This window comes from Schistocerca serialis, chromosome 3 (genome assembly GCF_023864345.2).
Source record: "Schistocerca serialis cubense isolate TAMUIC-IGC-003099 chromosome 3, iqSchSeri2.2, whole genome shotgun sequence".
NCBI classification, from domain to species: Eukaryota; Metazoa; Arthropoda; class Insecta; order Orthoptera; family Acrididae; genus Schistocerca; species Schistocerca serialis.
In genome coordinates this window covers 809,735,745-809,763,156 of record NC_064640.1, presented here as the reverse complement: position 1 = coordinate 809,763,156, position 27,412 = coordinate 809,735,745, and the positions used below count along the sequence as shown (strand labels likewise).

The window sequence follows — 27,412 nt, the reverse complement described above, 5'->3', positions numbered from 1 at the left end:
TTTTTAAGCCACAAAATGTGTCAGGCTTATCGAGTTTCCCCACAGTGTCAAGTGATCGAGAGTCCAGTTTTCGGGGTTCTAATGTTGATCATATGACTCGAAAATGCTTTAAAAAACTTTCGAACTCACTATACTTCATCTAAAATTTAGAAAATTTCCTAGGGCAAGCATGGCTAACAATCATACGGCACTGCGGAGAGACTTTTTGAACACTCCTTACAAATGATATGCCCTCCAGTATTACGAGTAACTCTAAAATATTTCTGTTTGCTGATGACACTACTCGCTTGGTAGTAAAGGATGTTGTGTGCAATGTTGGCTCGGTTTCAAATAGTGCAGTTCATGACCTAAGGTCATGACTTGTAGAAAATAAAGTAACACTAAATCTCAGTTTTTACAGTTTCTAACACACAATTCAACAAAACCTGAAATTATAATTTCACATAATGGGCATATGATTAGTAGAACTGAACAGTTCTAATTTCTAGGTGTTCAGATAGATAGTAACCTGTCATGGAAAGCCCGCATTCATTATCTTGTTGAAATACAATCTGCCATTTTTACTATTCAAAAGGTATCTGAAGAGAGTGATCATTTGACACGAAAATTAGTCTACTTTGCTTGTTTTCATTTGCTTATGTCATATGGTATTATATTTTGAGGTAACTCTTCCCATTATAAAGGAATATTTTTGGCTCAGAAATGGGTGGTTCGGGCAATAAATGGTGTAAGTTCACAAACCTCTTATCAACCCCTGTGCACAAGCCTTGTTATTTCGACACTATAACAAAGATGATATAACTTACCAAATGAAAGCATTGGCATGTTGATGGACACACAAACACACACACAAAATTCAAGCTTTCACAACCAACGGTTGCTTCATGAGAAAAGAGGGAAGGAGAGGGAAAGACGAAAGGATGTGGGTTTTAAGGGAGAGGGAAAGGAGTCATTCCAATCCCGGGAGCGGAAAGACTTACCTTAGGGGATTAAAAAGGACAAGTATACACTCATGCGCGCGCGCACACACACACACACACACACACACACACACACACACACACACACATCCATCCACACATACACAGACACAAGCAGCACTTCAGTATTTCTAAATCTGTGAGCACAAATCTTAAGTACTAACATCAACATCTTTTGCAATGAACTGTATTTAGATGGAGAAAGCAAGCTAAATCGTATCTGTGTTTCTTTAAGACCACTGATCATGTTTTATCACAACAAAACGAAACACATTTGGTGACAAAAACATACATTTCCTTGGAGTCTCAAGACAGCTTTAAAACACCTTCATCGATTTCAGAAATAACCTCAGAGAAAAGAACTGAAGAGTTGTGTAGACCACCACTATAGGTAACTGCCAACAAAAGGTTGGTTCTACTATGTTCATTACTGTCAATTATTACGTGCTGCGTTATGTCTGTTATTTTAGTGATATTGTGCGACCAACTGCTTAGTTGAGTGGTAACGTGTTTGCCTACCATGCAGTAGACCCGGGTTTGATTTCCGGCTGGGTTGGAGATTTTCTCCTCTCGTGGACTGGGCATTGTGTTGTCCTCATCACCATTTCATGATAACCGACATACAAGTTGGCCAATGTGGTATCACCTGAATGAAGACTTGCAACCTGGTGGCCAAACTTACCTGGTTGGGGCCTCCCAGCAAACATTGCCACATGGTCATTTAATTTTACAGGTGTTGTGTTGTATTTTTTTTTGAGAAATGTACAAGTTCACAGCGTACAAACGGCCACAATTTTCTTCTTCGTATCGTCCATAGTTTCTGATATATGGATGACTTCCAAAGTGTCAAAATGTACTAGAATAAATAAAATGTCTACAAAACACGGCACTATACAATGTACTTGCGGGGAGCCAGTTGCAATTCCTGAAATCCATCCCCCATGGCCTCTGGCCTGCCACAGAGCACTGCAGTCCTGGGTCCATGACAAAAATCTGCTGCATTCATCACACACAGACTCAGTCTGCGGGCAGATCAGTTAAACTAGATCCAACAGTCAGGGCCTGTGCATTAAGCTACAGATCGGCGAGCCCGATTCATTATATATACTCGCAGAAATGGCCTGTGGTTTTGGCCCATCCTGAAAGTCCACTCAAGGGACCAGATATTCACGTGTCGGGCACCAAGTTGATGAAATGAGACCACAGCGATAAATCCAAGCAACAGATAATTTGTGCAAATAATCAGAATCAATACTAATAAGGATAGGTAGTAGGTAGCAACTCACCATGAAGATTATCGCTCAGTTGCAGACAGGCACACAGAAAAGACAATCACGCTTTCACAACTAAATTTTTCACCATAGCCCTTGTCAGAAAATGAGAGTACACACACTTTCACATAATCAGCCAGGCACAACTCATGCACACATGACCACTGTATCTGGCCGCTGCATCAACAGTCACTGAGAATCAGATCCAAACAAACCCCTCCTCACAACTCCCCGTCTCTCGTTGGCAGCTGCTAGGCCAGTGGGACGAGGTGGTGGCACCACTGACTTCAATCTGAGGGGAATGGTAGGAAGGGGAGAAGCAGTAAAAATGAGGGAGTATGGAAGGAAAGCACGTATTCAGCTGTGCCCAGCCAGCAAAGATGCACGACATCTCAGTAAACAAACCATTTCATCTACCGAGACAAAAACGAGGTTTTTCTTCAGGAATTTTTCATATTCCCCCGATTTTCGCGACATTTGAAATTCGCTGATTTTCAGAATTTGTGGCAACCATGATACTGCTTTGGTTACTGCCATCATCAGATATCTGCAATTAAGATTATACGAATGTGAAGAGCAACAGGCATTTGTTAAACATCAAGTTATAAAATATTGTAAGTTAAAAGTGTGGCTTCAGCTGTCAGAGGCTGCAGTCGTGTGAGAGAGTTGCGTTTGCATTTGTGTGTGCGTATGCACAATTCAACATCTTCACTATATGGTGAACAGCAACTTTCCTTTTCATAATATTGTAAAAGTTAAAAAAAATTTCTCACCAGAATAAATTCTGAGCTCACAAAAGAAAGTTCAGAGTCAGTATTAAAACCTGTGCCAAGCTGGAGCATCAACTAACAACTGGTTCAAAAATGATACAAAGCTGTAAGTTCTAGCTGACAGGTGACTCCACTGTGGGGGCAAGTTAGCTTCAAATTTTACTTTGATCTTATTTTTTTTTCCCCCTCCATTTCATACTTATAGAGAGATTTTTTAGATTACAAACATGCAAATCCTAATTATAAAACGATTTAAATGAGCATAGTTGCATAACCACGACATTAGCTTTTCGGACAGTGGCAATTGTCCATACCTAAACTTCACGAGTATTCATTGAATATGTTAATGTCTATGCCACAGCCACATGAACTTCAGTATGAAACATTTTGCATTAACAGAAATGTTGTGATTCTGACAGTACTACTTGCTGTTATAATTGTGCATGTCCAATAAATAATAAGCTGAGCCCTACAACTAAAAATTAGCCACACAATGCACAAAAATATGTAGACTGTAGAACACATGGTTAAAAAGATAGTAAGTGAGTGAGTGAGTGAGTGAGTTAGTTCTTAAATTAAAATATTCTCCCAGATGCGCCAAATTTGCGTATTGACGAACCCATCCAACTAAAAGTTGGTTTTGTTACTAAACCAAATCATATCCACATCGTTCGTCAGTTCTGTGAACTGTGTTGGTGAAATGTAACTTCTGTTCCATGGCCCTGGGGCTTAATGGCTGGTGCGTTTGAATTTTGTATGGAAAGAGATGCAGGTCTTCAACAGCAATTTGTTGCAGTGTCACCCAGTTGATTCCTACCTGTAGTGCAGCTTGTTTGATTGATTTCCTGGGCCTGGTTTGAAACGCAATGTGAGTCTTTGATGTTTTCGTGAGGTTTCACCCTTTTTGGACAACAGATATTGCTAACACTGTCATCATGAACACTACCTGTTCTATCAAACTTGTGAATCAAATTCTTGATTGTTAGAACACTTTGAACAGTTGTCTTCAGCTTGAACTTGGTCGCAGACTTCCTTCGTGACAACAAGGTGTGTATGCCACTGTCCGAAAAGCTAATGTCGTGGGTATGCAACTATGCTCATTTAAATCATGTTTTATAATTAGGATTTGTATGTTTGTAATCTAAAAAATCTCTAAGTATGAAATGGAGGGAAAAAAATAAGATCAAAGTAAAATTTGAAGCTAACTTGCCCACACAGTGGAGTCACCTGTCAGCTAGAACTTACAGCTCTGTATTATTTTTGAACCAGTTGTTAGTTGATGCTCCAGCTTGGCACAGGTATTAATACTGACTCTGAACTTTCTTTTGTGAGCTCAAAATTTATTTTGGTGAGTAAAAATTTTTTTTAACTTTTACAATATTATGAAAAGGAAAGTTGCAGTTCACCATATAACGGAGATGTTGAGTTGTGCACATTTTAAAGCAGAAAGATTTCTGGTCCTTTCACATACCACTGTTTGTTCAGTATCATATAACACCCCTTTCATCTGTTCTAATTCCTTCAACTGTGCTTAATATGCAACATGGTTTTAATAAAAAGAATTATTAACTTATGTATTTTGAACAAGATGTTTACGAATTATTTAGGAATAAAAGTGATGACACAACCAAGAGGCAGAAGCATTGCATCATCAATAGGCACACTAACAAGAGGCACGGAGCTTGGCTAGCTTTCGGAATGCACTTCCTTCCCCTAGCTGTAGGAGAAACATGCACATGTGTGCAGGATATAGGACACGCTTTTGGCTAGGGATAGGGAAACTTTTCTGAACTAGTGCAGATAAACAGAGCTGGGGTCCATTGTGGAGGGCAGTGGGGGAAGGGATAGCACTGGGAAAAGAAGTTGGCACTGGAAGTGGCGAGTAAAGATGTCAGGTGATTGTAGGGGGAGTTGAATAACATTTGTGTGTGTGGAAGGAATGAAAGAAATTGTGTTGGGGGCAGGGGTAGATTTGTGTCCGAGATATATCTGATTGCATGTGAGATCTCCCCACTCGCCCAAACGACAGCCCCCACACCCACCTTCTGCATTCATGACAAAATCCACAAACCTAACTATCCTGGGTGTCCCATTGTGGCTAATTGCAGTGCACCCACCAAAAGAATCTTGACCCTTTTTTATCAACATGTCCACCCAATTGTCCAAAACATAGCCTCCCACAGTAAAGATACAAACCATTTCCTGCACCGGCTCTCTGCCACCCCCCACACCCTTACCTCCCAGATCCTACTCATCACTGTTGATGCAACCTCCCTATACACCAACATCCTTCATGCCCATGGCCTTGGTGTGACTGAACACTACCTCTACCAATGTCTTACAGATTCCAGACCCACCACTTAATTCCTTTTACACCTAACCCACTACATCCTAACCCATAACTACTTCACCTTTGACAGGAAGGTATACAAACAAATTCATGGCACAGTTATGGGCACACACATGGCACCCTTCTATGCCAACCGCTTCATGGGCCAACTACAGGAAACATTCCTAGCTTCCCAAAACCCCAAACCTTTGGTCTGCTTCAGGTTTATTGACGACATCTTTATAAGCAGGACTCAAGGCCAGGACACCTTATCCTCATTCCTCCACAACTTCAATACCTTCTCTCCCACCCATTTCACCCTGCTCTTGTCCATCCATCATGCCACCTCCCTATCTTATCTTCTCTTCTCAGATTGCTCTATCCACACCTATGTCCACATCAAACCACCGATCACCAACAATACCTGCACTTTGACAACTGCCACTCCTTCCACACCAAAAAATCCCTCCCATACTGCCTGGCCACCTGTGGTAGACGCATCTGCAGTGGTGATAACTCCCTTGCCCAGTATGCTAAAGGCCTCACAAAGGCCTTTGCAGATAGGCAATACTCTCCAGACCTAATTCACAAACAGATTTCCCATGCCATATCCTCACACACAGCTAATCCTCACATCCTTTCCAAGAACCAACCATAAAGAAGAGCCTCACTTGTCACCCAGTACCACCCCGGACAGCAACGACTGACCTGTGTCCTTTGTAGGGGCTTTGATTGCCTACCATCATGCCCTGAAAAGTGGGGCATCCTACCCAAGATACTTCCAATCCCTCCCAGAATGGTGTTCTGTGGCCTCCCAACCTCCACAACATCCACAACATCCCTATGCCACTCCCACCCCAATCCCCTGCCACACGGATCATACCCCTGTGAAAGACACAGCTGTAAGACCTGCCCAATCCACCCACCCCATCACCTCATATTCCAGTCCCATCACAGGTTTATCCTACCCCAGAGTCTGCACCACAGCCACAGCCAGTTAACTGTTATCCACAGACCCCACACGCCAGCTGTGACAGGCACATACTCCTTGGCTTGTATGAGAAGTTTCCAGGTCAGGCATCCACCGTGTGATCCCTGCATGGTCAAGGGGCTACCACCACGCAAGTACTTGTCCCATTGTGCCAAACAAGTACTCACAAAAGAGATGTGAGCATCCTGGTGTCTCTTTGGTGGAGCCTCTGGTTTAAGCATTCTGAACTGTTGAAGAGAGCAAAATGTACTTTTACACTACAATTAGGGGATGCACCTTAAGCACTTCAAACCACGAACAAAAAAAGCTGGGATGGTCTCTGAATCCAAGCGACAGAACTCTTTGGTGTTAAAAGATTAACAGCTTGCAGCATGATACACTCAAGAGTATTCAACAGCTGGCAAGAGTGCCTTGCCAAACTCTCATGTAAGGCAAATCCCTCAAACTATCAACAGATAAACTTATACCTCCCCTATAAAAAAAAAAAAAAAAAAAAAACCTATTTTACCAACTGAGCTTAGTTCACTATCAGATAATTTCTTTATGGTTATTTATTCTCTCTCTCTCTCTCTCTCTCTCTCCTCTATATATATATATATATATATATATATATATATATATATATATATATATATATATCTCTGTGTGTGTGTGTGTGTGTGTGTGTGTGTGTCTCTCTCCGCAGTGCCGCATGATTGTTAGCTGTGCGTGCCATATGCCGCAGTGAATATATCGAAATGAAACTCAGTGATATACAAGTTATTAATTTATTGAATACTCATTTTTACTTATAAATTTTCACATTAATTGTTGAAACTGTCCCCCCTGTTGTTGAATACACAATTCAACTCATCTAATCACGTTTCCAAACACAAGCTGTAACATTTCTTCTGTAACAGAAGCAGTGAAAGTGAATATTGCATTTTTCAATTCATTGATGGACTTTGGACAGTTTTTATAGACCGTTGCTTTTGCTGCACCCCAGAAGAAAAAGTCAGAAGGTGTTAGGTCAGGCGATCGTGGAGGCCAAAGTCCCTGTGAAATTATGCGATCACCAAAACCATCAGCAAGCAGTGACATTTGAAACACGAGCTGTATGCGCAGTTGCACCATCTTGTTGAAAATAACCATTCAGTATTTCACTTAACACAAGTTCTCCTATGAATGGGTACCGAATATCACTGCAGTATCGTCATGCGTTTATTGTTTTGTTGAAAAATATGGGACCCACAATCTGACATCTAGAAATTGCAATCCAAACCCCTATTTTACAGAATGAAGTGGTTCCTCATGGACACACAAGGGATTTGCAGTACTCCACATATAAGAATTTTGCTAGTTCGTGTACCCAGAGAAATGAAACCATGCCTAATCCGTGAAAAACGTTTCATTAAGAATATCCCTTCCATTTTGTTGAACGAACTTTTTGAACCACTGACAATAATGCAGTCTCTTGCCATGATCAGTATTTTTCAGTTCTTGTAGGACTGTCACTTTGTATGGGAAAAGTTCTAATTTTTTCCTTACAGTTGTGTGGGCCGTTTCGACACTAACATAGATTTCCTAGGAGAGTTCTCTTACTGACTTGTTCAGGCTCATGGATATATCACGCAGTTGATCCTCAAACAAAACGCTAGGACAACCACTTCTTGGTGCATCTGTCACTGAACCATTACTTCGAAACCTGTTAATCAAATCTCGCACAGTATTGCGATGTGGGAGTGTTGTCTCAGGGAAACTGAATTAAATGTTTGACGAACTGAAATTGTTTATTTACCGCCAGCTTTGAACACTCATTCAACTACAAACATACGTACAATGATTAGCATTTTAACAGTGACAAAAACGAAACCAACGAACAAAGGAACTAAATTTAAACGTTCACATCAACACGCAACGACACACACAAACGATACTACTAATGCTGGCTGAGATAAACGAAACAGTGGAATGTTGAGAGAGTCTACTTGAAGGGAAGTAACCCAGGCAGGCGAACAATCATACAGCATGCGCGGCTAACAATGATACGGCACTGCGGAGAGACTTTTTGAACATCCTGTACAAGAACTGATGTAATGTGAAGTACATCATAAGCTTATTAATGGTGGATGCAATCACAGGGCTTTTACAGCCTCTCGCCTAAGATCAATATTTTATGACATGTAATCCTATGTCTCTGCTTCAGCCCTGCCAGTGTGATCCATACTACTCTGTTTACAACAGCTGAAAGAGCCACTATCCACCACTAACATTTTTATATCCCCTCCTTCAGCATTTTAAATCTGAATTATAATCAGAAGTTTGCTTTCTTTCTGACAGCACAAAAGCCTAAAAGAGCCATGTGCTAGCATAACAGACAACCTTTAGAAAATTTTTCATACTTAGGAAACAGCCAAGTACCCACCTGTCACCTGGAATTGCCAGAACGCAAGGTTTCGCAACATACATAATCATCTCATCTTTCATCATCAATATACTAAACCTAACTAGATGAATTATCTTAATTTTAACAGCTTCAAACCTCTTGCGTATCAGATCATTGGTGATTGAGAGTGCTTGTTTGTACTCTTGAAACAAACTCACTCTTGAATGAGAACTTGCAAGCTGTTTTCAAATGGACACCACAAACTCCCTTCAAGTATTTTTAATTCTGATAAAGGGCAACATCTCAGTGCTGCATTTACTCTGTTCTATTAGGACAAAGTATTAGATGCACTAAAAGGGTAATTAACTGACAAAACCACACAGCAGTTTTACACTTGTGTAAAAGTGGATGAAAACTGCAAGAAGAAATGTTTTAATCTACAAAACAAAATGCACGCACCTACCTGTATCCATGTCAAAAGCATTTGCCAGCATAAGAAATGCCTGCCCAACTCTCTGATATTCACGTTTGTATGGACCCTGATGCTTCTTTGTCTGGTCTGTTGCAGTGTTCATTAAGTTCTTCACAGCAACATCCATGCCATGAATAAACTTTGCAAAACTTTCCATTTCTTGTTCCCTGTAATTTGAATTTTGAACACAATAATTTATCAAACTGGAACAGTATCAACCATGAGGAGACAGCTACAAAAGACATTCGTGACAACTACACCAAGAGAAATGTACAGGTACAGCTAAACATTGGAGCTGCAACAACAACTACATGAATACACAACAATTTTTTTTATTTATTTATTTTTACAGCTGAGGAGATTTTTCAGGTGTACATATCTTCTACACATATACACTATGTGATCACAAGTACCCGGACACCTGGCTGAAAATAATTTCCCAGTTCATGGTGCCCTCGATCGGTAATGCTGGAATTCAATATGGTGTTAGCCCACCCTTAGCCTTGATGACAGCTTCCAATCTCGCAAGCACACGTTCAGTCAGGTGGTGGGAAGTTTCTTGGGGAATGGTAACCCATTCTTCACGGAGTGCTGCACTAAGGAGAGGTACAGATGTCAGTCGGTGAGGCCTGGCACAAAGTTGGCATTCCAAAACATCCCACAGGTGTTCTATAGGATTCAGATCAGGACTCTGTGCAGGCCAGTCCATTATAGAGATGTTATGGTCGTGCAACCACTCTGCCACAGGCCTTGCATTATGAACAGGTCCTTGATCATGTTGAAAGACTCAATCACCATCCCCGAATTGCTCTTCAACAGTGGAAAGCAAGAAGGTGCTTAAAACATCAATGTAGGCCTGTGATTTGATAGTGCAATGCAAAACAAGGGGTGCAAGCCAGTCAACCGACGAGGTCAGCCTGTACACTTTTGTGCTGTATGTGTCCCTTCACATTTCCACTTCACTATCACATTGGAAACAGTGGACCTAGGGATGTTTAGGAGTGTGGAAATCTCACATACAGACATATGACAAGTGATACACTCTCACCTGAGCACGTTCGAAGTCCGGGAGTTCTGTCGAGCACCCCATTCTGCTCTCAGGATGTCTAATGACTACTGAGGTTGCTGATATGGAGTACCCTGCAGTAGGTGGCAGCACAATGCACCTAATATGAAAAACATATGTTTTTTGGAGATGTCCTGATACTTTTGATGACATAGTGTATTTGTTTTTAAATTCTTGTGATCCTAACAACTAAAATACATACATAAAATAAGGGAAAGGCAACTATTCACCTATAGTGGACCTATAAATGGTGCACAGAAATATTTGTTTTATTTCCCACAAAACTGAAGTTAGAACCTAAATTTCAAAACAACAAATAACAATCTACTGGGATACGCTTTCCACATAATAAAGGTACAGATGAACTGAATAAATGTGAGTGCTTAGATAATGTTTTCATTTTCAAGTTAAGAATGGTAGCAAATGCTACATACAGCAGAGAAGTGGTAGTCATTTTTACACAATGGTGATATACCTACGGAAAGTGAAGTGTCCGAGGACGCTGAAAACACACACATTAAAGCTCACTTATCCACGAAAACCGATGTCAACATCTAACCTAAACTCCAGAAGCAGTGAGCGGTACTTCACGTACCATAATCATTTTTTTTCCTGTTTGTTAAAAAAATAGTGCATGAGGGCAATAGCTGTCAGCAAGTCTCCACATGACCACTAATTTCTGAGATTTCATCACTGTGGTCATTTGACAAGGTATACTGTACGTGGGAGGAAGTAATATATTCCTGGACTTCTTGGAGTGCACACATACAATTCAATAGTAAACTTTGTCATGGCGTTCTTCGTCAAATCTTCTGTTACCTCAATTAATGCTATTTGGTAAACATTCAAAACCGACAAGCAATATTGACAGTCAAACAACTGTTTTGTAAGTTTCCTTTTCTTTCTGCTTAATAATACTAGTCTCGCACCTACTTTTCCTTCAACTAATTTATGTGGTTGATCTATCTTAAATCAGTATGAACAAATTATCCTAGATATTTTACAGCTCCGTTTGTTACAAAAGTTACACACAGGAAAAACAGTTGTCAGTAAGTCTGTTTCATAGTGTACAAGACATTCACTAAAATGATTACCAGCTGGGTTTTAATACAGCAAAGGAACAAGCTTGCTTCAGAAGTGGGTACAACTTATTCAACTATTTGCAAGTCATGAATGAAATTTGAGAAGAGAGCATTGTCTGGCATTCACAGAGGCTGAGAAAGCTTCTGGCACAGTTTTAACAAAATCTCTAAAAATTCTCTTACACCTGAAGACCATGACCAGATGAACAGCACAAGATAAACAGAAAGATAAAAATGGCTTCGAGTGATTCTGCTAACCTAAATAAGGTGTTAAGAACAGATTTTAAGGTATGCCTGCAAAGGAAAGTTTACATATTGTGTGTAATACCAGTTATCACTTAAAGTACTTTCTAATGCAAAAGCCATTCAGAAATAGAGTTGCTCATTGAACAATAAGAGATGCATGTTGGTAACTACTAGGGGTATAGGAAAATATATTGATCAGGTAACAAATTTGAGTGGAAGGTGCAATCATAAATAATGAAAATGAAAAAGTAATAAGGAGAATGGGTAGCCAGACTAACAGATGGTAGATGGACTGAGGACATTCTCTGGTGGATTCTGAGAGAAAAAAAAGACTTAGATGACCTAATGGAAGGAGGGTAGATGACAATAGAAATGTCTGTATAGCTGATAACTGAAGCATGGGAAAGTTTAGATGCAGCATTTGGCCAGCACAGGAAGTCAACTGGATAATGTAATGAACAAGACAGTACTCATGGAAACAGTTTCCGCATTCTCCAGGGCAAATGTTGTCAAATATATTCTGGAGCAAGTACTCCCACTGGTGCGTCCAAGAAAGTTATTGACCACTCCACAGTAAAATCTGAACTTTGACGTCAAGTACGTTACGGTTTGCAATTTGTCAAAGGCAGTATTTTCTCCCCTGAACTGTCGCTGCAACAAAGGGGCTTTCTGGATCCTAAAATCTAGACCACTGATGATCAATACTTTCCTGAACTGGCACAAAATCAATGGCCATGACATCAGTTCTAGTCTTGCAGATTTCAGTAATTTTTTTTTTGGTACAACTTCTTGGTGTTTCTTTTGTGAACAATCACTCACAAAACACACACACACACACACACACACACACACACACACACACACACACACACCCCTCCCCTCCTGTGGTGTTATGGTGTTAATGTGTAATCTGTCCACCTAGGATGAATGCATCTGGCCCAGGTGCCGAGTTACCCTTGAGACTTGCTGAACAGAGTACTGTTTGCCTCTGCAGCTGAGACAATTATGAATACAACTGTGTTTGGTCATCACCAACACAAATATAAAATTATTATGAAGGCAAAGTTACAGTCAGTCTTCTCTGCAAGTAAAATACCCCACCGATAAATGTAGATGTGTTAAATTTCAACTGACTGACAATTACACTTTTACATCAATTTTTGATCTGAATTTTGTCATACAAAGTGAAAGCAGTGTCCTGCTTCTGCCGATTCATTTCAATAGGCCAGTGTTTGTTTTTCACAATATAACATAAATGGATGGATAAAAAAACCTACTCACCAAGCAGTGGCAGAACACACACATAAAATAAGGTTATAATTAGGCAAGCTATTTGGTTTTCAAATCTCATCCAGTGCAGTCCACAACAATCAGTCTTTCCTTTTCATGCCATGAAGTAAGCCTCCCCGACCCGCAGTTCTGGGTGACTTCACTGTAATCTACCCCTTTTCCTAGACCTCTCCATTCCCCTTCAACCCTTTTTCCTCAACAAGGAGCCACTGGCTCCAAAAGCTTGCCTAATTAGAACCTTATTTTATCGATGTGTTCTGCCACCAAATGGTAAGTACATTTTTTATCTATCAAATTATGTTATAGTGTTTGTTTTTCGCTACTCATCTGCAAAATGTGATGTTCGGCATACATTTCTCATTAAAGCAACTCAAAAAGCCTCTAAATTATTTAAAACTGGACATTAGCTGCAGAATCCAAAATATCTAAATTTGCCTGCTTGTCTATGTAAATAATATGTCCGCAAACAACCTTCAAGGCAGAGATTTATCACTCAGAACCATCTTTAGAAGCATATAAACATTTTTGCACATCCAAAGCCTAATAAGTTGGCCATTAGCAAACTGCTTTCTTTAAATAATGTCCAAATATTTTGTGAGGAAAAAAGTATGCACCGGAAAAAGAAAATAACTCTTTTAGTTGACAATATATACAGTGCTGCTTATTTTCCTCTCACAAAAGAAATGTTTATTTTAGTATCTGAAGTTTCCAGTCAACATGTTTTGCAGCACAATAATCTATCTGAGGAGCAACTTCAAATGCAAAAAACTGAGTATCAGTACTTTCCAAACCACTGTACACTGTTTGGTTCGCAAGACCCTGGATACAAATTTTATCAGAATCTGTATACATATTTATTCATTTAATTTAAATAAGTTACAGAAAACGCTACTCTTTTGACAGAAATTACAATATAAAAATTAGAATATTTCCTGAACTGGCAGGAATGGCAGAAGTAGACTCCGCACAAAATCAAAACAAATGGCCATGACATCATTTCCAGCCTTGCAGATTTCAGTGATTTTTTTGCATCTTCTGGTAAAACTTCTTGGTGCTTCTTCTGTAGACAATCATCACAGCAACAGCCACTCTCTTTGCTATCTCATTAATGCATGAAGATTTTATTTTGTCACTGAAAGCTTTGCAGGTCAAGAAAACATCAACTTGTAGTCAGCCAAGTTCTCTTTAAATGTTTTATTTAAAACTCATATTTAACTATTCCTTTGAACTCAGGATGATTTTCAATGAAAAGTTCGTGTATTTTTCAGACTGTTAAACTGGACTCCAAATATGTTGCAGGACTGGAAGTGTAGTGCAACTCATGTCTGGCAAATGAGGAGATATGTTCGTTAACTTTAGCTATGGTCACTGTTTTAACAGTATTTCCATAGTTTAAATCCTTTCCTCTGACGTCAAAAGGTGACTGATTACTCTGAAAGTTTGTTTAAATGTTGTACCACTTTCTTTGAGACAGCATACAATCTAACATAGGCCTTACAACAACCTTCAACCCAAGTGAATCCTTTCATGTGTAACATTATACTCATTTCGGTACACTTATCAGCCACCCCAAACTGCTACCTTGTACAATGTATTTTATGTCTATGGCTGAACACTAGTGGGTCCAGGGTTCAGGATGGGCCCCAGCGGTCACTCCAGGACAGCCTGGGACAAAGATGAGCAGTGTAGCCGAATGAGGGAAAATCCCAAAAGAGGGTAGCTCGACAGTTATCACTCGCTCAGCAGAATGTGGAATGACCAGCAATTACAGACTTTGAGACAAGCTGAAAGATGGTGTCTTACAACTCTGAGTGTCTATAATAATTTACAATCAAATATTAACACAAATCTGAATACATTTACGATCTCACAAAAATTAGGCGCACTCAATGCAACAACCATTATTTCAAAATTTTTAGAAAGCAAAACTCAATATTTCACAGCGAATAAACATTTTCACAACGAACCTCTGAATTAGCAACTTTTAAACGCCACATGCAATTTCAACATACAATATCTCGATAATAGTATTGCACTATAGCTATCATCCCTGAAAGCTACATATCTATTTTATTTATTGATTTACAACCTATCATATATCTTTTTCACTACGCAAATGTTTGTCAGGGCATTATATTCTCCACAATACAGCAAATGATTACAGCATGAATACTTCACATTTTGTCATACTTGTGTAGTTATTTAGTGAACAGTTTACTATTTTGCCAGTAACTTTAATTACTGTTGATTGCAAGTGCTATTAAAAACTTGTGCCAATTTAAAAGCAGTCAGTTGCATGTGTTAGCGGATGCTACAATTTAAAAGAGCCAAAAGATGCTACTGTCAAGAAGGCATAAGTAAATGTTTAAATAATATTTAACGAAAATTTGTAGTCATTTAACATGAGCACAATCTGACAATAACACTAGCTTATTCATTTATGAAGAATCCTTTATTGATAATTATTGTGAACGATCTGAGTGTGACTGAATATATAATATTTCTTTATTTAAATACCATTTTAATATAATAGTTTAGACCAGGAAATGGTCACGGGAGTCAAATTATGTCTGCAGCATGTAAGAAGAATGTATTTTCGATGGGGATGGCCTTCAGCAAATAGAGAAGCAGACAGTAGCAGAACACTGCGAGAGTCATGTGGAGACTCTTTGGGTGAAGAGCTCAAGGGAGCAATTCTGGAAACTATGTCAAGTTCTGGAAGAAGGCATACCTACCTGTGGTACTATGTAGTTTTTGATGGAGTGGGCGATTGATTCTGAGTGGTGAATCGCTGCTACCATACTTTAACTTCTGAAGGGACTTTATATTTTGAGAGGTCTGCGTGTTCCAGAGTAGGACTAACTTGTTTTGCTTGTATTACAGTACACACCAGAAAGAGTATGAGTTACTATACTTTGTATCACGTGTGTTAATTTTTAAATCATTATGTTTAACTCTGAACTGTTTTGAGATGGTGAATATTTCGTGTATTTTGTCATGAAATAGACTTATTTTTTGCATATACTTTATGAATGACTAGTTTGGGGATTTTTCTACTATTCTCTTAGTGCCATCAACTTCACTGCATATATAAGAGTTTTCCTGGCTGTAACTGAATATTGTAGGACCACTTTCTGTTTGAGATATCCTTTCTTGAATACACATTATTCAACATAATTCTGTCATCTACATCAATTACAGATGTTAGAATAGAACCTTAATTACTGAATTATTTGCTATCTCCATAAGGAGTTTCCATGTAGCCTGTTTGGCCAGCCTGTCAGCAAGTTCATTGCCTTGGATTCCGACGCATCCTGGGGTCCAAACAAACACCACTGAATGACCGGGTCATTCCAGGGCATAGATGGACTCCTGGATGGTCGCTACCAGAGGATGATGAGAATAGCACTGGTCGATAACTTGTAGGCTGATCAAGGAGTCCGTGCACAGAAGAGACGACTCCCCAGGTCATGAAAGGATCTGCTCAAGGGCACGATATTTAGCCACCAATTCTGCAGTGGAAACACTGCAGCTATCGGGCAAGGAATGCTGTTCAATATGTCCTCCACGGACATATGTGAAGCCGACGTGACCATCAGCCATCAAGCCATCAGTGTAAATCACTTCATGGCCTCAGTACATATCAAGAATCGAGATGAAGTGAGAGCAGAGAGCTGCAGGGTGAACCAAGTCCTTTGGTCCATGTGAAAGTTCCAGGTGAAGCTGCGGCCTATGTGTACACCATGAAGGTAAACGCGATTGGACCTCGAGCATAGGTGGTAAAGGCACGGACTACAGTTCAGATAGAAGGGATCTGACACGAACTGCAATTTTAAGCCCTGATCTGGGCGGCTGATGCGGGAGATTAACCACCGTGGGTGGGAAAAGGAGACGGTAATTCGGATGTGCAGGAGAACTACGAATGTGTGCAACATAACTGGCGAGCAGTTGTGCATGCCTGACCTGCAATGAAGGAACACCAGCCTCTGCAAAGACACTGATCACCGGACGCGTCCTAAAAGCTCCCGTCGCTAGTTGACTGCCACAGTGGTGCACTGGGTCAAATAAACGCAATGCTGAAGACAGAGTCAAACCATAAACCAAACTCCCAAAGTCAAGATGGGATTGAACAAGGACTCTGTATAACTGCAGCATCATACAGATATCTGCACCCCAGCTGGTGTTGCTCAGGCAGCGGAGGGCATTGAGATGCTACCAGCATTTCCACTTAAGCTGACGAAGGTGAGGAAGTCAAGACAAAAGGGCACCAAAAACCAGTCCTAAAAATCTATACGTCTCCACTACAGTGAGGGGATCGTCAAAGTTCTGGTTCCAGATGAACGGTACGACACCTACAGAAGTGTGTAACACACGATTTTGCGTCCGGAAACTGAAAGCCATGGGCTAGAGGCCATGACTGCGCCTTGTGTATGGCTCCCTGTACGCACCGCTCAGAAACACCAGTACTGGTGGAGCAGTACGAACTGCAGAAGTTGTCTGCATACAGAGAGGGTGAGACAGACGGCCCTACAACTGCTGCTAGACTGTGGCCACTACAAAGAGAGAAAGACTCAATACAGAGCCCCGCGGGACCCCATTCTTCTGGGTATGGGGAAGGGGGGGGGGGGGGGAGGGGGGATTATGGGAGGCACCAACTTGGACACGGGAAGTACGAAGCGACCGGAAATTCTGGATAAAAATAGGGAGTGGGCCTCAGATACCCCATTCTTATAATGTGCCAAGGATATGATGTTGCCAGATGGCATCATATGCTTTTCGTAAATCAAAAAAGGTGTTGGCATCTGGAAAAGGCTGTTCTGATGGCAGACTCGAAGGGACACAATATTATTAGTGTTAGAGCGACCTAGGCGGAAGCCGCCCTGGCACAGAGCCAGTAGGCCATGTGACTCTAGGACCCAACCCAACCATCGACACACCATACGTTCCAGCAGCTTACAAAGAATGTTGGCGAGGCTCATGGGCCGATAGCTATCCACATGAAGTGGGTTTTGGCCAGGTTTCAGCACTGGTATGATGATTCTTTCCGCCAGTGTGATGGAAAGACACCATTGCACCAGATCCGGATGAAGATCATGAGGAGATGGCGCTTTTAGTCAAACGAGATATGTTTAATCATCTGACTGTGTATCTGATTGGGCCCAGGAGCTGTGTCGGGGCAATGTGCAAGTGCACTGAGGTGGTCCCACTCAGTAAATGGAGCGTTATAGGGTTCAGTGTGGAGTTTGGTTAATGAGAGGACTTTCTCTTCCAGCCGCTGTTTGAGAGTGCGAAAGACTTGGTGGTAATTCTCCGATGTAGAGGCCCGAGCATAGTGCTCGGCAATCGTGTTTGTGTCAGTAGATAACAAGCCATTTATGTTAACATCTGGCTCATGCGGGCACAGAGCCGTTTAAAGGCTATGAGGTGCTCCAGGGAAGGGTGCCGCTTATGCCACTGTAGAGCTCGCCAATGCTCCTTAATTGCCTCAGCAACTTCCGGCGACCACCAACGGACTGGGGAGGGTGGGGGGCGCACCCTGAAGAATGAGGGATTGTGTTTTCCACCACAGAAATGATCGTTGTAGTTACCTGCTCAACCACCACATCGATGTTACCACAGGAGGGGGGGGGGGGGGGGGGGGGGATTCAATGGTGACAGCAGAGGTGAAAGTTTCCCAGTCTGCCTTGTTTAAAGACTATCTGGGCAGGCGCCCGTGGACCTGATGCCAGGGCAGTGAAAGGAAGATGGGGAAGTGGTCACTACCACACACGTCATCATGTCCTCTCCAGTGGATAGATGGGAGAAGTTCTGGGCTGCAAACAGATAAATCAATGGCCGAGTAACTACCACGAGCCACACTGAAATGTGTGGTGGCTCCAGTATTTAAGAGGCAGAGGTCTAACTGAGACAGTAAAGTTTTGACATCTCTGCCTCTGCCAGTAAGTGTGGTGCCACTCCACAAGGGATTATGGGCATTAAAACCTCCCAAAAATAGGAATGGTTTAGGGAGTTGATCAATCTGTGCAGCCAATGCGTTCAGGGGTACTGCACCATCTGGAGGAAGATATACGTTGCAGACAGTTATTTCTTGAGTCGTCCTTATCCTAACAGCCACAGCTTCCAGAGGGGTTTGAAAGGACACACTATTATAGTTGCTACAGTTCCTATAATATCCCTTATATCCACAGAGGGCAGGGGTCTGCAATCCCAGGAACCAGGTTTCCTTGGGAGCAATGCAGAAAGCAGGTTAAAGATTAAGTGCTGCCGTAGCTCAGCCAGGCGGTGGAAAAAACCGCTGCAGTTCCACTGGAGGATGACATTATTGTGAGGCTGGGAAGGCATGAAATGGGTAAGGAGGCAGGTTATGCCTCGTTGAGCCACAGGCGAGTGTCCACCATGGCAATAGTGGACACCTTGGAAGAGGGGGCCCCAAGGGACCCCTTCTGCACGAGAGGAACCAAAGGAGGCTGTTCCTTCTCCGGCAGGGGGGAGGGAACAGATGTCCCCTGCGTTTGGGGCGGGGGGGGGGGGGGGGGGGGGAGGAGGAAGATTTGCCCCCTACCACCAAAGGGGTGGATTATTCTGGTGGCCTCAAGGGCCCACTGTTCATGTCACAGAGTGAGGAACCATTAGCACTTGGGACGGCGATGGTGATGGTGATGTAGCTGCAGCGTATGTCGACGTTAACTGAATGGGATGTAATCTTTCGAATTTATGTTTAGCCTCTGTGTAAGCCAACCTGTCCAGGGTCTTGTACTCCGTAATTTTCTGCTCCTTTTGGAGTACTGGGCAGTCTGGCCAGAAGGGGGAGTGATGCTCTCCACAGCTGATGCAAGTGGGAGGTGGTGCACATTAAGTATCTAGGTGCAGTGGACATCCACAGTCTTGACATGTGGCGCTGGAAGTGCAGCGGAAAGACATGTGGCCCAACTTCCAGCACTTAAAACACCGCATAGGAGGAGGGACGTATGGTTTAACACCACAGCAGTAAACCATCACCTTGACCTTTACAGGCAATTAATCACCCTCAAAGGCCAAGATGAAGGCACCGTAGCAACCTTGTTGTCTTTGGGTCCTCTGTAAACGCACCAGATGAAATGAACACCCCCGCCGTTCTAAATTGGTGTCGAGCTCGTCGTCAAACTGCAAGAGGTGGTCATGATGAAAAATAATCCCCTGGACCATGTTGAGGCTTTTATGAGGAGTGACGGAAACAAGAATTTCACACAGCTTGTCACAGGCGAGTTATACTCGGGATTGGGCTGGGAATGCTGTCTGAATCAAGACTGCGCCGTTTTGCATCTTGGACAGCGCTGTCACTTCTCCAAACTTATCCTCAAGGTGTTCAATGAAAAATTGAGGCTTCAGCGGTAGAAAAAAGTCGCCATCAGTTCTGCTGCAGACTAAAAACCAAGGCGAATATGGCTCTCTCCGTTCTGTAGCTCTACATTCCTCCCATGGTGTAGCGAGGGAGGGAAACTATTTAGGGTCATACCTGTAGGCATTGTATTCTATCTTGCCCTCCTTAGAGACTGCTGGTGCCGTACAGCCACCAGCGAGAGATGACTCAGTCCGCTTCACTGCGGGTCATCCGCCCTGATGCCATCCACTCCGATCAGGGGCTCTCCACACGGGCGCCACCCAACCCAGAGCAAAGGCCAACTGTCTCGATGGCATTTGCCAGAAGTCCTGATGCCCCAGGAAGACAGGCATCTACTCCTTGGCATACATGGGGAGTTTACAGCTCAGGCATCAGCAGTGCGATCCCTGTGTTATCAGGGGGCTACGACCAAATGGGTACATGATGGTCCCACCACAACAGACTGGCTACCGTGCTGGATATTAGGTACAGAGAAAACCAATATTGTCATGGGAATGAAAGAGGACAGGAGACAATGGAAGAAGAAGACATACCCCAGAAAGTGTCCTCGCCCAAGAGGTGGAGATGCAAAGCCACGACAAGAGATTCAGGAGATCGAATCTAAGGGCACTCGTGTACCATGTAAAGCGTCCTTCCCCATATAGCCAGCACTTCTGTAGAATTTTAAAAGTGGAAAGTCAAACCACAGAATGGGACCTGAACTCCCAGGACCAAAAAGTGAGAGACTCCTTTTAGTCGCTTCTTACAATGGGCAGGAATACCTCGGGCCTATTCTAATCCCCGGACCCGCAAGGGAGACAGCTACAAGTTATCTGCAATAAATCAGCTGCAGGGTATGAAATCAGACTTGCAGCTTAGAGTAACTAATCAACAGGCAGTAACCTGGAAGTTCCATCGGACATGGCAGAGTATTTGAAGAATGATGTGTTTTGTTTGGAATTTTCTGTGGTTGGTCAATGTGTAGCAACATTGTCACTTTCTATCAATCCTAACAGATGTGTGGGTAATTTTTTGGTGTCCACTGTACAATGTTTTAATCACACTGTTTCTCTGCAGCAGTGAAACCAGCCATGCACTTCTTATGACATTCACAATCTGATCCAGTTCTTTTAGCCTCCACCAAATAACCCTTGCTTGTGACAAATTCTTCACTTCTTTATCAGGCTAATTTCTCCATTGCCTTTTGAATGTTTATCTTTGTTCACTGTACCTCACTTCCTTCCAGGCTCAGTCACATCCTCATCTAACGGACATTTTTCACAGAACACAAAAGAATGCTTCACTTGCTGAGAAATATCTACTACCTACTGAATACAAACACACCCATGCAACAAGCAGCTCCAACTTGCATTGTTACATAAGCTATCAACAAATCAACCCCTCACTGTCGACTCAATCTCTCACCATTTCTAAGCATAAGCATCTAAAATGATTATGCACCTTTGAGTGGAGAAAGAACAACATTCCTGGAATATTATCTCTCTCTTTCACTCAATCAAGTTTTCAATCTCACATCATTTAAGTTCTATTGGAATATTCCCCATTCTCCATTCGCTAGATAGCAGATAAGAGTTGGCTACAAAACAGCTATCTCAGTTTAATTTCCCTTTCTTTGGAATATTATCCTTTTCCCCTTCGCTCATTCAATTACACTTTTTGCTATCGTTATTGCGTAAGCTGTAACCTAAGAAAGAACTAAAATAATATGAAAAACCAATCTTGAAGTTTAGTCTTTTTTAGTGTGTGTTACCTTTTCAGATGTATCAAACACAAATGTGGCAGTCAAATTTTAAGTAATGGCTTAAATGGCTGGTCTTCTGGGCACAAAATTTTTCTAAGTGGCTGGCCCTCAAAGAGGTAAGTTTTGAATGAGAATTAAATGCTCTGCGATTTAAGAAACTTATCACACATTCTCACACATAACAAAATTCATCTTGCATAAAAAGAAATTTACTTTGAAAGTAATCCTTCTCAAACCATCATTCCCACTATTTTCCCCACTACCTATTAGAAATGTAAAGAGTAACAGTGTGACATCACACTCATCGAAAGCAGTTTGCTGTCACACTGTATTGCATAGGTTTTGTCCTGAAGCCTTTGACACATTTTGCAGTCAACAATCTGCTTCTGTGTGCACTGTGTTTCATTGATATCTCACGCTTTCTTTGCAACTGAAGTTTTATTTTGGTGTTATTCTCTTGTTTTGTGTTTTATTGCTGCAGTATTACTCTGCAGTAGTAAAAAATTCCAGGCTTTTTCCTGGATAAAAAAATTCCCATATTTTTCCCAGGACATATATACCATGTCAAATTCAAACATGCCACTCATTGACAATGTTCTTTCTATGGAGATCATTATCTTGGATTAGTGGCATCAGAATGTTCAAAATAGTTTTTCTTTGGAATAAATGGTGAGGGTCTCTTAGTCATGTTCCTCTGTGTGCTTGCTGCACCTATTTATAATATACTGTAACATGGAAGCTATTGACATTGCTCTTCTATTAGCTTCAGTCACATATGATACCCAGGGATTTAAATGGTTGAATGAAAGGTTGCCTTATGCACTAACATAGCCAAATTCAGATAAAATGATCATTTCACAGTGTGATGGTTTTAGCATACTGGAGTCAATTTGTGATGACTAGGAAAATAGATACACAAACAAAGGAGTTACAATATTAGTCAGTTTAAGTTCATGCTGAATAACTTGATTTAGTTTAAAATCCCTCATAATGTAAAGGTGGCACACATGCATTCCTACATGACAAGATAGTTGAAAGCTGGTATGTAAACTGACTACGCACTTCCAATAGATGGATGTCTACAAATGATGTCAAACACATCCACAAACATAAAATGTTTATTTCCGCACAGTACTCTAATCAGAATCACAGGTCAGAGATGGTGGTCATCTGTACTAAATAATCACACAAATCAAAATTACACAAACTATCTTATGTAACAACTACAATCTGTAGAAAGTACTTCAAATTCTGATAAAGTCTGTATCCTATAACAATACACACATTACATATGGATAAATTTTTAGTATATACTTACAGCCATGGAATGTCAAGATTTCGCTCTGGTGCTTGCAATGCCATAAAGTAATTTGCACCTACTAGTTCATCTTTCTCTGCTTTCCTTTTTCCTGTTTTCCATCTTTTCTCGTCAGTGCAGGTAATAAAATGTTGCCACACTTCACACTGTGAGAGGACTGGATGCCTGCATATACAGTTTACAAAGTTTTGTAACTGGACTCTCCTGTGCTCAATAAACTGTTCTTCATATCTTCCTATGGAAAATTAAAATTTACCAAAATATAACTGACTAGATAAGGCATTTGAAGTAAGGTTATTAGTTTAGAGCACAACCAATTTCAAATTTTAGTAGAACACACATTTCTTTTTGCTCTACTTGGTTCACAGTACCTAGGGGTAGGGATGGGGGTGGGTATAGAGGGAGAAACCACATACCTTGATGTGGAAAGATGGCTTGTGTGCCTCAGCTGGACAGACAGCTAGCTGAACCTTAAGTGCAAACATACTGGAAGGAAATCTGTGGAGAGGCTACATTAAATATGGTCAATGAAGAAGGGTAACAGGCTCTTCAGTAGAAAATGTCTGTATGTATATTTGCTCTGGCCTCTTAATATTATTTAACATGGCTCTGTCCTGTTGATTGTGCAGCACAGCTGCAAGCAAAAAGAAACAACTATTGTTATGGTTTGTGACGACATGTAGCTGAACTGTGTAGTTTAATGATGGTACTCTCCTGGGTAAAATCTTTCATTAGGATCTACAGGAACTACTCAGGAGGATGTCATGACAAAAAAAAAAAAAAAAAGGAATTTTCAGATGTATGGCTCAGAGCATGGGAAGTCAGAATCCTTAACCATGAAGGGAGGTTACAGAACTTGGAAAGAAATTGATTGAAGTTAGATGCAGTGGGGATTAGTGAACTGCTACGCAAAAAGAATAAAAGATAAAATCAAGTGAATACAGTGTTAGCAACACAAAATCAAATAAGAGTAATGCAGATGTAGGTCTAATAATGAATAAGAAAACATGAATGCAAGCAAACTACTATGAACAGGGCAGTGAATGGATTATTATAATCAAAAAGTCACAAAGCCGCAACCCACCACAGTAGAAATAGTATATATGCCTACTAGGTCTGCAGAATAGGAAATAATGGAAAAGTTTATGATGTGGAAGAGATGGTAGATATGTATGATGAGCTAAATGAAATTATTCAGTACATAAAATGAGACAAAAATAAATTATGAGGAGGAACTGGAATTCGATAGTGGGAAATGGAAGAAAATGAAAAATTGTAAGAAGCTATGAACTGCTGGAAAGGAATGAAAGAGGAAACCATATGGTAGAAATTTGCACGGAATATGATTTACCCGATTTAACACTGCAAACACTTTAAGAACCAAAAAAAGACAGTAGTATTCAAGGAAGAGAGATGGAAACAAAAAGGTTTCTACTAAATCATATAAGGAAGATTTAAAAACCAGTTTTTAAATTGAAAAACATATCCATGAGTTTCTGTAGATTGGCCCTAATTTAATGATTATGAAATACAAACTAACACTGAAGGAACTGCAAAAAAGTAATAGTTTAAAATGAGACCTGGGTAAGTTGAAAGAACTAGAAATTAATGTGTGTGTTCATCAACAGCAAACAAGGGAATACATTAGGAGGGAGGGGGGGGTAGCTTTTGAAGATGAAATAGTGAAGGCGCCAGAGGAAAATCAGTAAGAAATCCCAGTAACAGCTTTTGGATAGTATAAGAAATATTAGATCTGATTGATGAAAGAAGAAATGTAAAAACTGCAACAAATGAAGTAAGCAAAAATGTGACAAAAATGCCTAAAACATGAGGTTGACAGGAAGTGCAAACATAACAGGAATGGCTTGAGGTGATATGCAAATCTGTAGAAACCTGCCTGACTATAGGAAAGGTAAAGTCAGTGACAGAATTCATGAGACCCCTCACCTTACAGTGGAGTGGCAGGAAGGGAGTTGGGGGGAAGTGTCTAGCGCAGCTCGTGGGAGAGTGGAGAGCCATATGTGGGCTAGCTAGGGGTGCAGGCAGATGGGGCAGGTGGCACATGATTTCATACAGAATGGTGTTAAGTAACAGTGCCCAACTAGAGGCAGAGGCAGATTGATTTGACTACTCAGATACTCTGCAATTTGAATCCTATCACCCTAGCTAAGCAAAAATATTTTCCTGCTTTCCTTAACATTCTTTGTAATATCAGTAGTCATATTTGCCAACATATGACTTACGATCACTGATACCTTCCTCTACATTACCCAATTCAATGAAGTGAGGTCTGTTTCTTGCTAGTTGATCTAAGATGTTACCATCACAAGCTGGTTCTCTAGTTATCTGCTCTCAGTAGTTTTCAGATAAGACATTCAGAATGTCACAAATCCTTGTCTCTGGCATCAGTCTTTATCGCATGACTCTCCCAATTTACTCCTGGCAAGTTGAAGTCACCCCTATTACAACAGCATGATCAGCAAAGTAATTAATTACATTCTGAAAGCTTTCCCTGAAGTGCTCTAATACTACAGCTCCTGACCCAGACATGCATCTGATTATCATTTTCAACTGACCTTTGATGCTTAATTTCACCCAGATTAATTCACATTCAGAATCCATGATAATCTCAGTAGATATTATCGAATTCTTTACCAGAATAAATTCACCGCCACCATTGGTGACTAACCTACCCTTGCAACAAATATTCCAATCAGAACTTAGGATTTCATTGCTATTCACTTTCAGTTTCAACGAACTTCCTGTTCCTAATACTATCTGGTTATTATAACCTTCAATAAAAGATACTACATCTGGGACCTTTCCCCGATTGCTCCTCCAATTTACTAATATCATATTAATCATTTCTATATTCGATCTGAGAAGACAAGCATCGTCTGAGAACACTATGGCTGATATACCTTCAATTTTGGCAGAGTGTTTATCTGATCCCAAAGAGGGGTTCTTTTAACATGCAGCACTTACAATCTTAAGGACTCTAAATGGTACTTTTGGTGACTGAATGACGTACAGTTTTTACAGAACAAGAAGATGGTAGAATGCCATAATTAAATTATAGCTAAAATGTAGGAAAGATAGATTACTACTTACTATAAATATGACACATTAAGTTGCAGACAGACACAATTAAAAGAACTTCCACAAACTTTCAGCCATACCCTTCCTCACAAAAAGGGAAACACACATCATTTGTTCACACAAGCAAGCACACCTCACAAACAAGACCATCCACTCTGGCTGCTCAGGCCAGAATGCCATAATTCTGGCCTGAGCTGCCAGAGTTGGCAGTCAAGTGTGTGTGACGTGTGTTTGCTTGTGTGAATGAATGGTGTGTTTTTCTCCCTTTCTGACTAATGCTGTGGCCAAAAGCTTATGTGTAAGTGTCTTAACTGTGTCTGTCTGCAACTTAACATGCCACCTTTACGGTAAGTAGCAAGCTATAGTTTCCTACATTGTTGATATTCGTACCATTAGTTACCATTGTTTATATTATAACTATTAATTTTTACATGAAATGAGATTATTTGCTTGGAAAATACAAATGAGGTAAAGATAAATTACAGAAAATTAAAATTTAGCAACATTTTCCAATTCCAGAACATATGTATCATAACTTAAGAATTATTCACTTACAGTACCTGAAATCTGTTTATCTGGCAGAGGTGGAATTGGTATCAAACTGAATTTTTCCTCCAATCGCTCGTGCAACCAATCGAAGTGTTTGTACCGTCTAGAAACCTGGATGTTGTTGAACTGGACAGTGGAGAAAGTAACACTCAATAGTGAGCAGCAAGATAAGGCATACAAATTTTAGAGGTATATTATATTATGTTAGATTTTTCAATATAAATTAACTGCTTCAATTAAGCAGGCAGCAAAGCTGTCATCAATTGCTCTTATTTCCTCAAGGAGAGTCCACAGTGGATTAGCGTTGCTATGTATTTCTCGAGATTCTTACACTCTGTTCAAAGTTGAAATACAGAAAAATTCAAGGCACATGTGCCAGATGTAGTTGGTAATTTCCACTGTGGCACTGCACTAATATCTGTCGCCTGTGAAGCATGTTCTCTGAATTTCACAAGAGGTCAA

At 40.9% G+C, this 27,412-nt stretch overlaps 1 protein-coding gene across 1 annotated transcript in view; it reads right to left on the bottom strand.

Annotated features, from left to right (window-relative positions):
* Positions 1 to 27,412, bottom strand: part of LOC126470664 (sorting nexin lst-4) — a 98,795-nt gene that overhangs the window by 11,576 nt on the left and 59,807 nt on the right. Inside the window, exons 7-9 of the mRNA XM_050098658.1 lie at positions 26,962 to 27,076; positions 23,303 to 23,537; positions 9,170 to 9,345 (exon numbers count right to left, since the gene is read on the bottom strand). Coding sequence (XP_049954615.1) covers positions 9,170 to 9,345; positions 23,303 to 23,537; positions 26,962 to 27,076 — 526 coding nt within the window. The remainder of the gene's footprint in view (positions 1 to 9,169; positions 9,346 to 23,302; positions 23,538 to 26,961; positions 27,077 to 27,412) is intronic.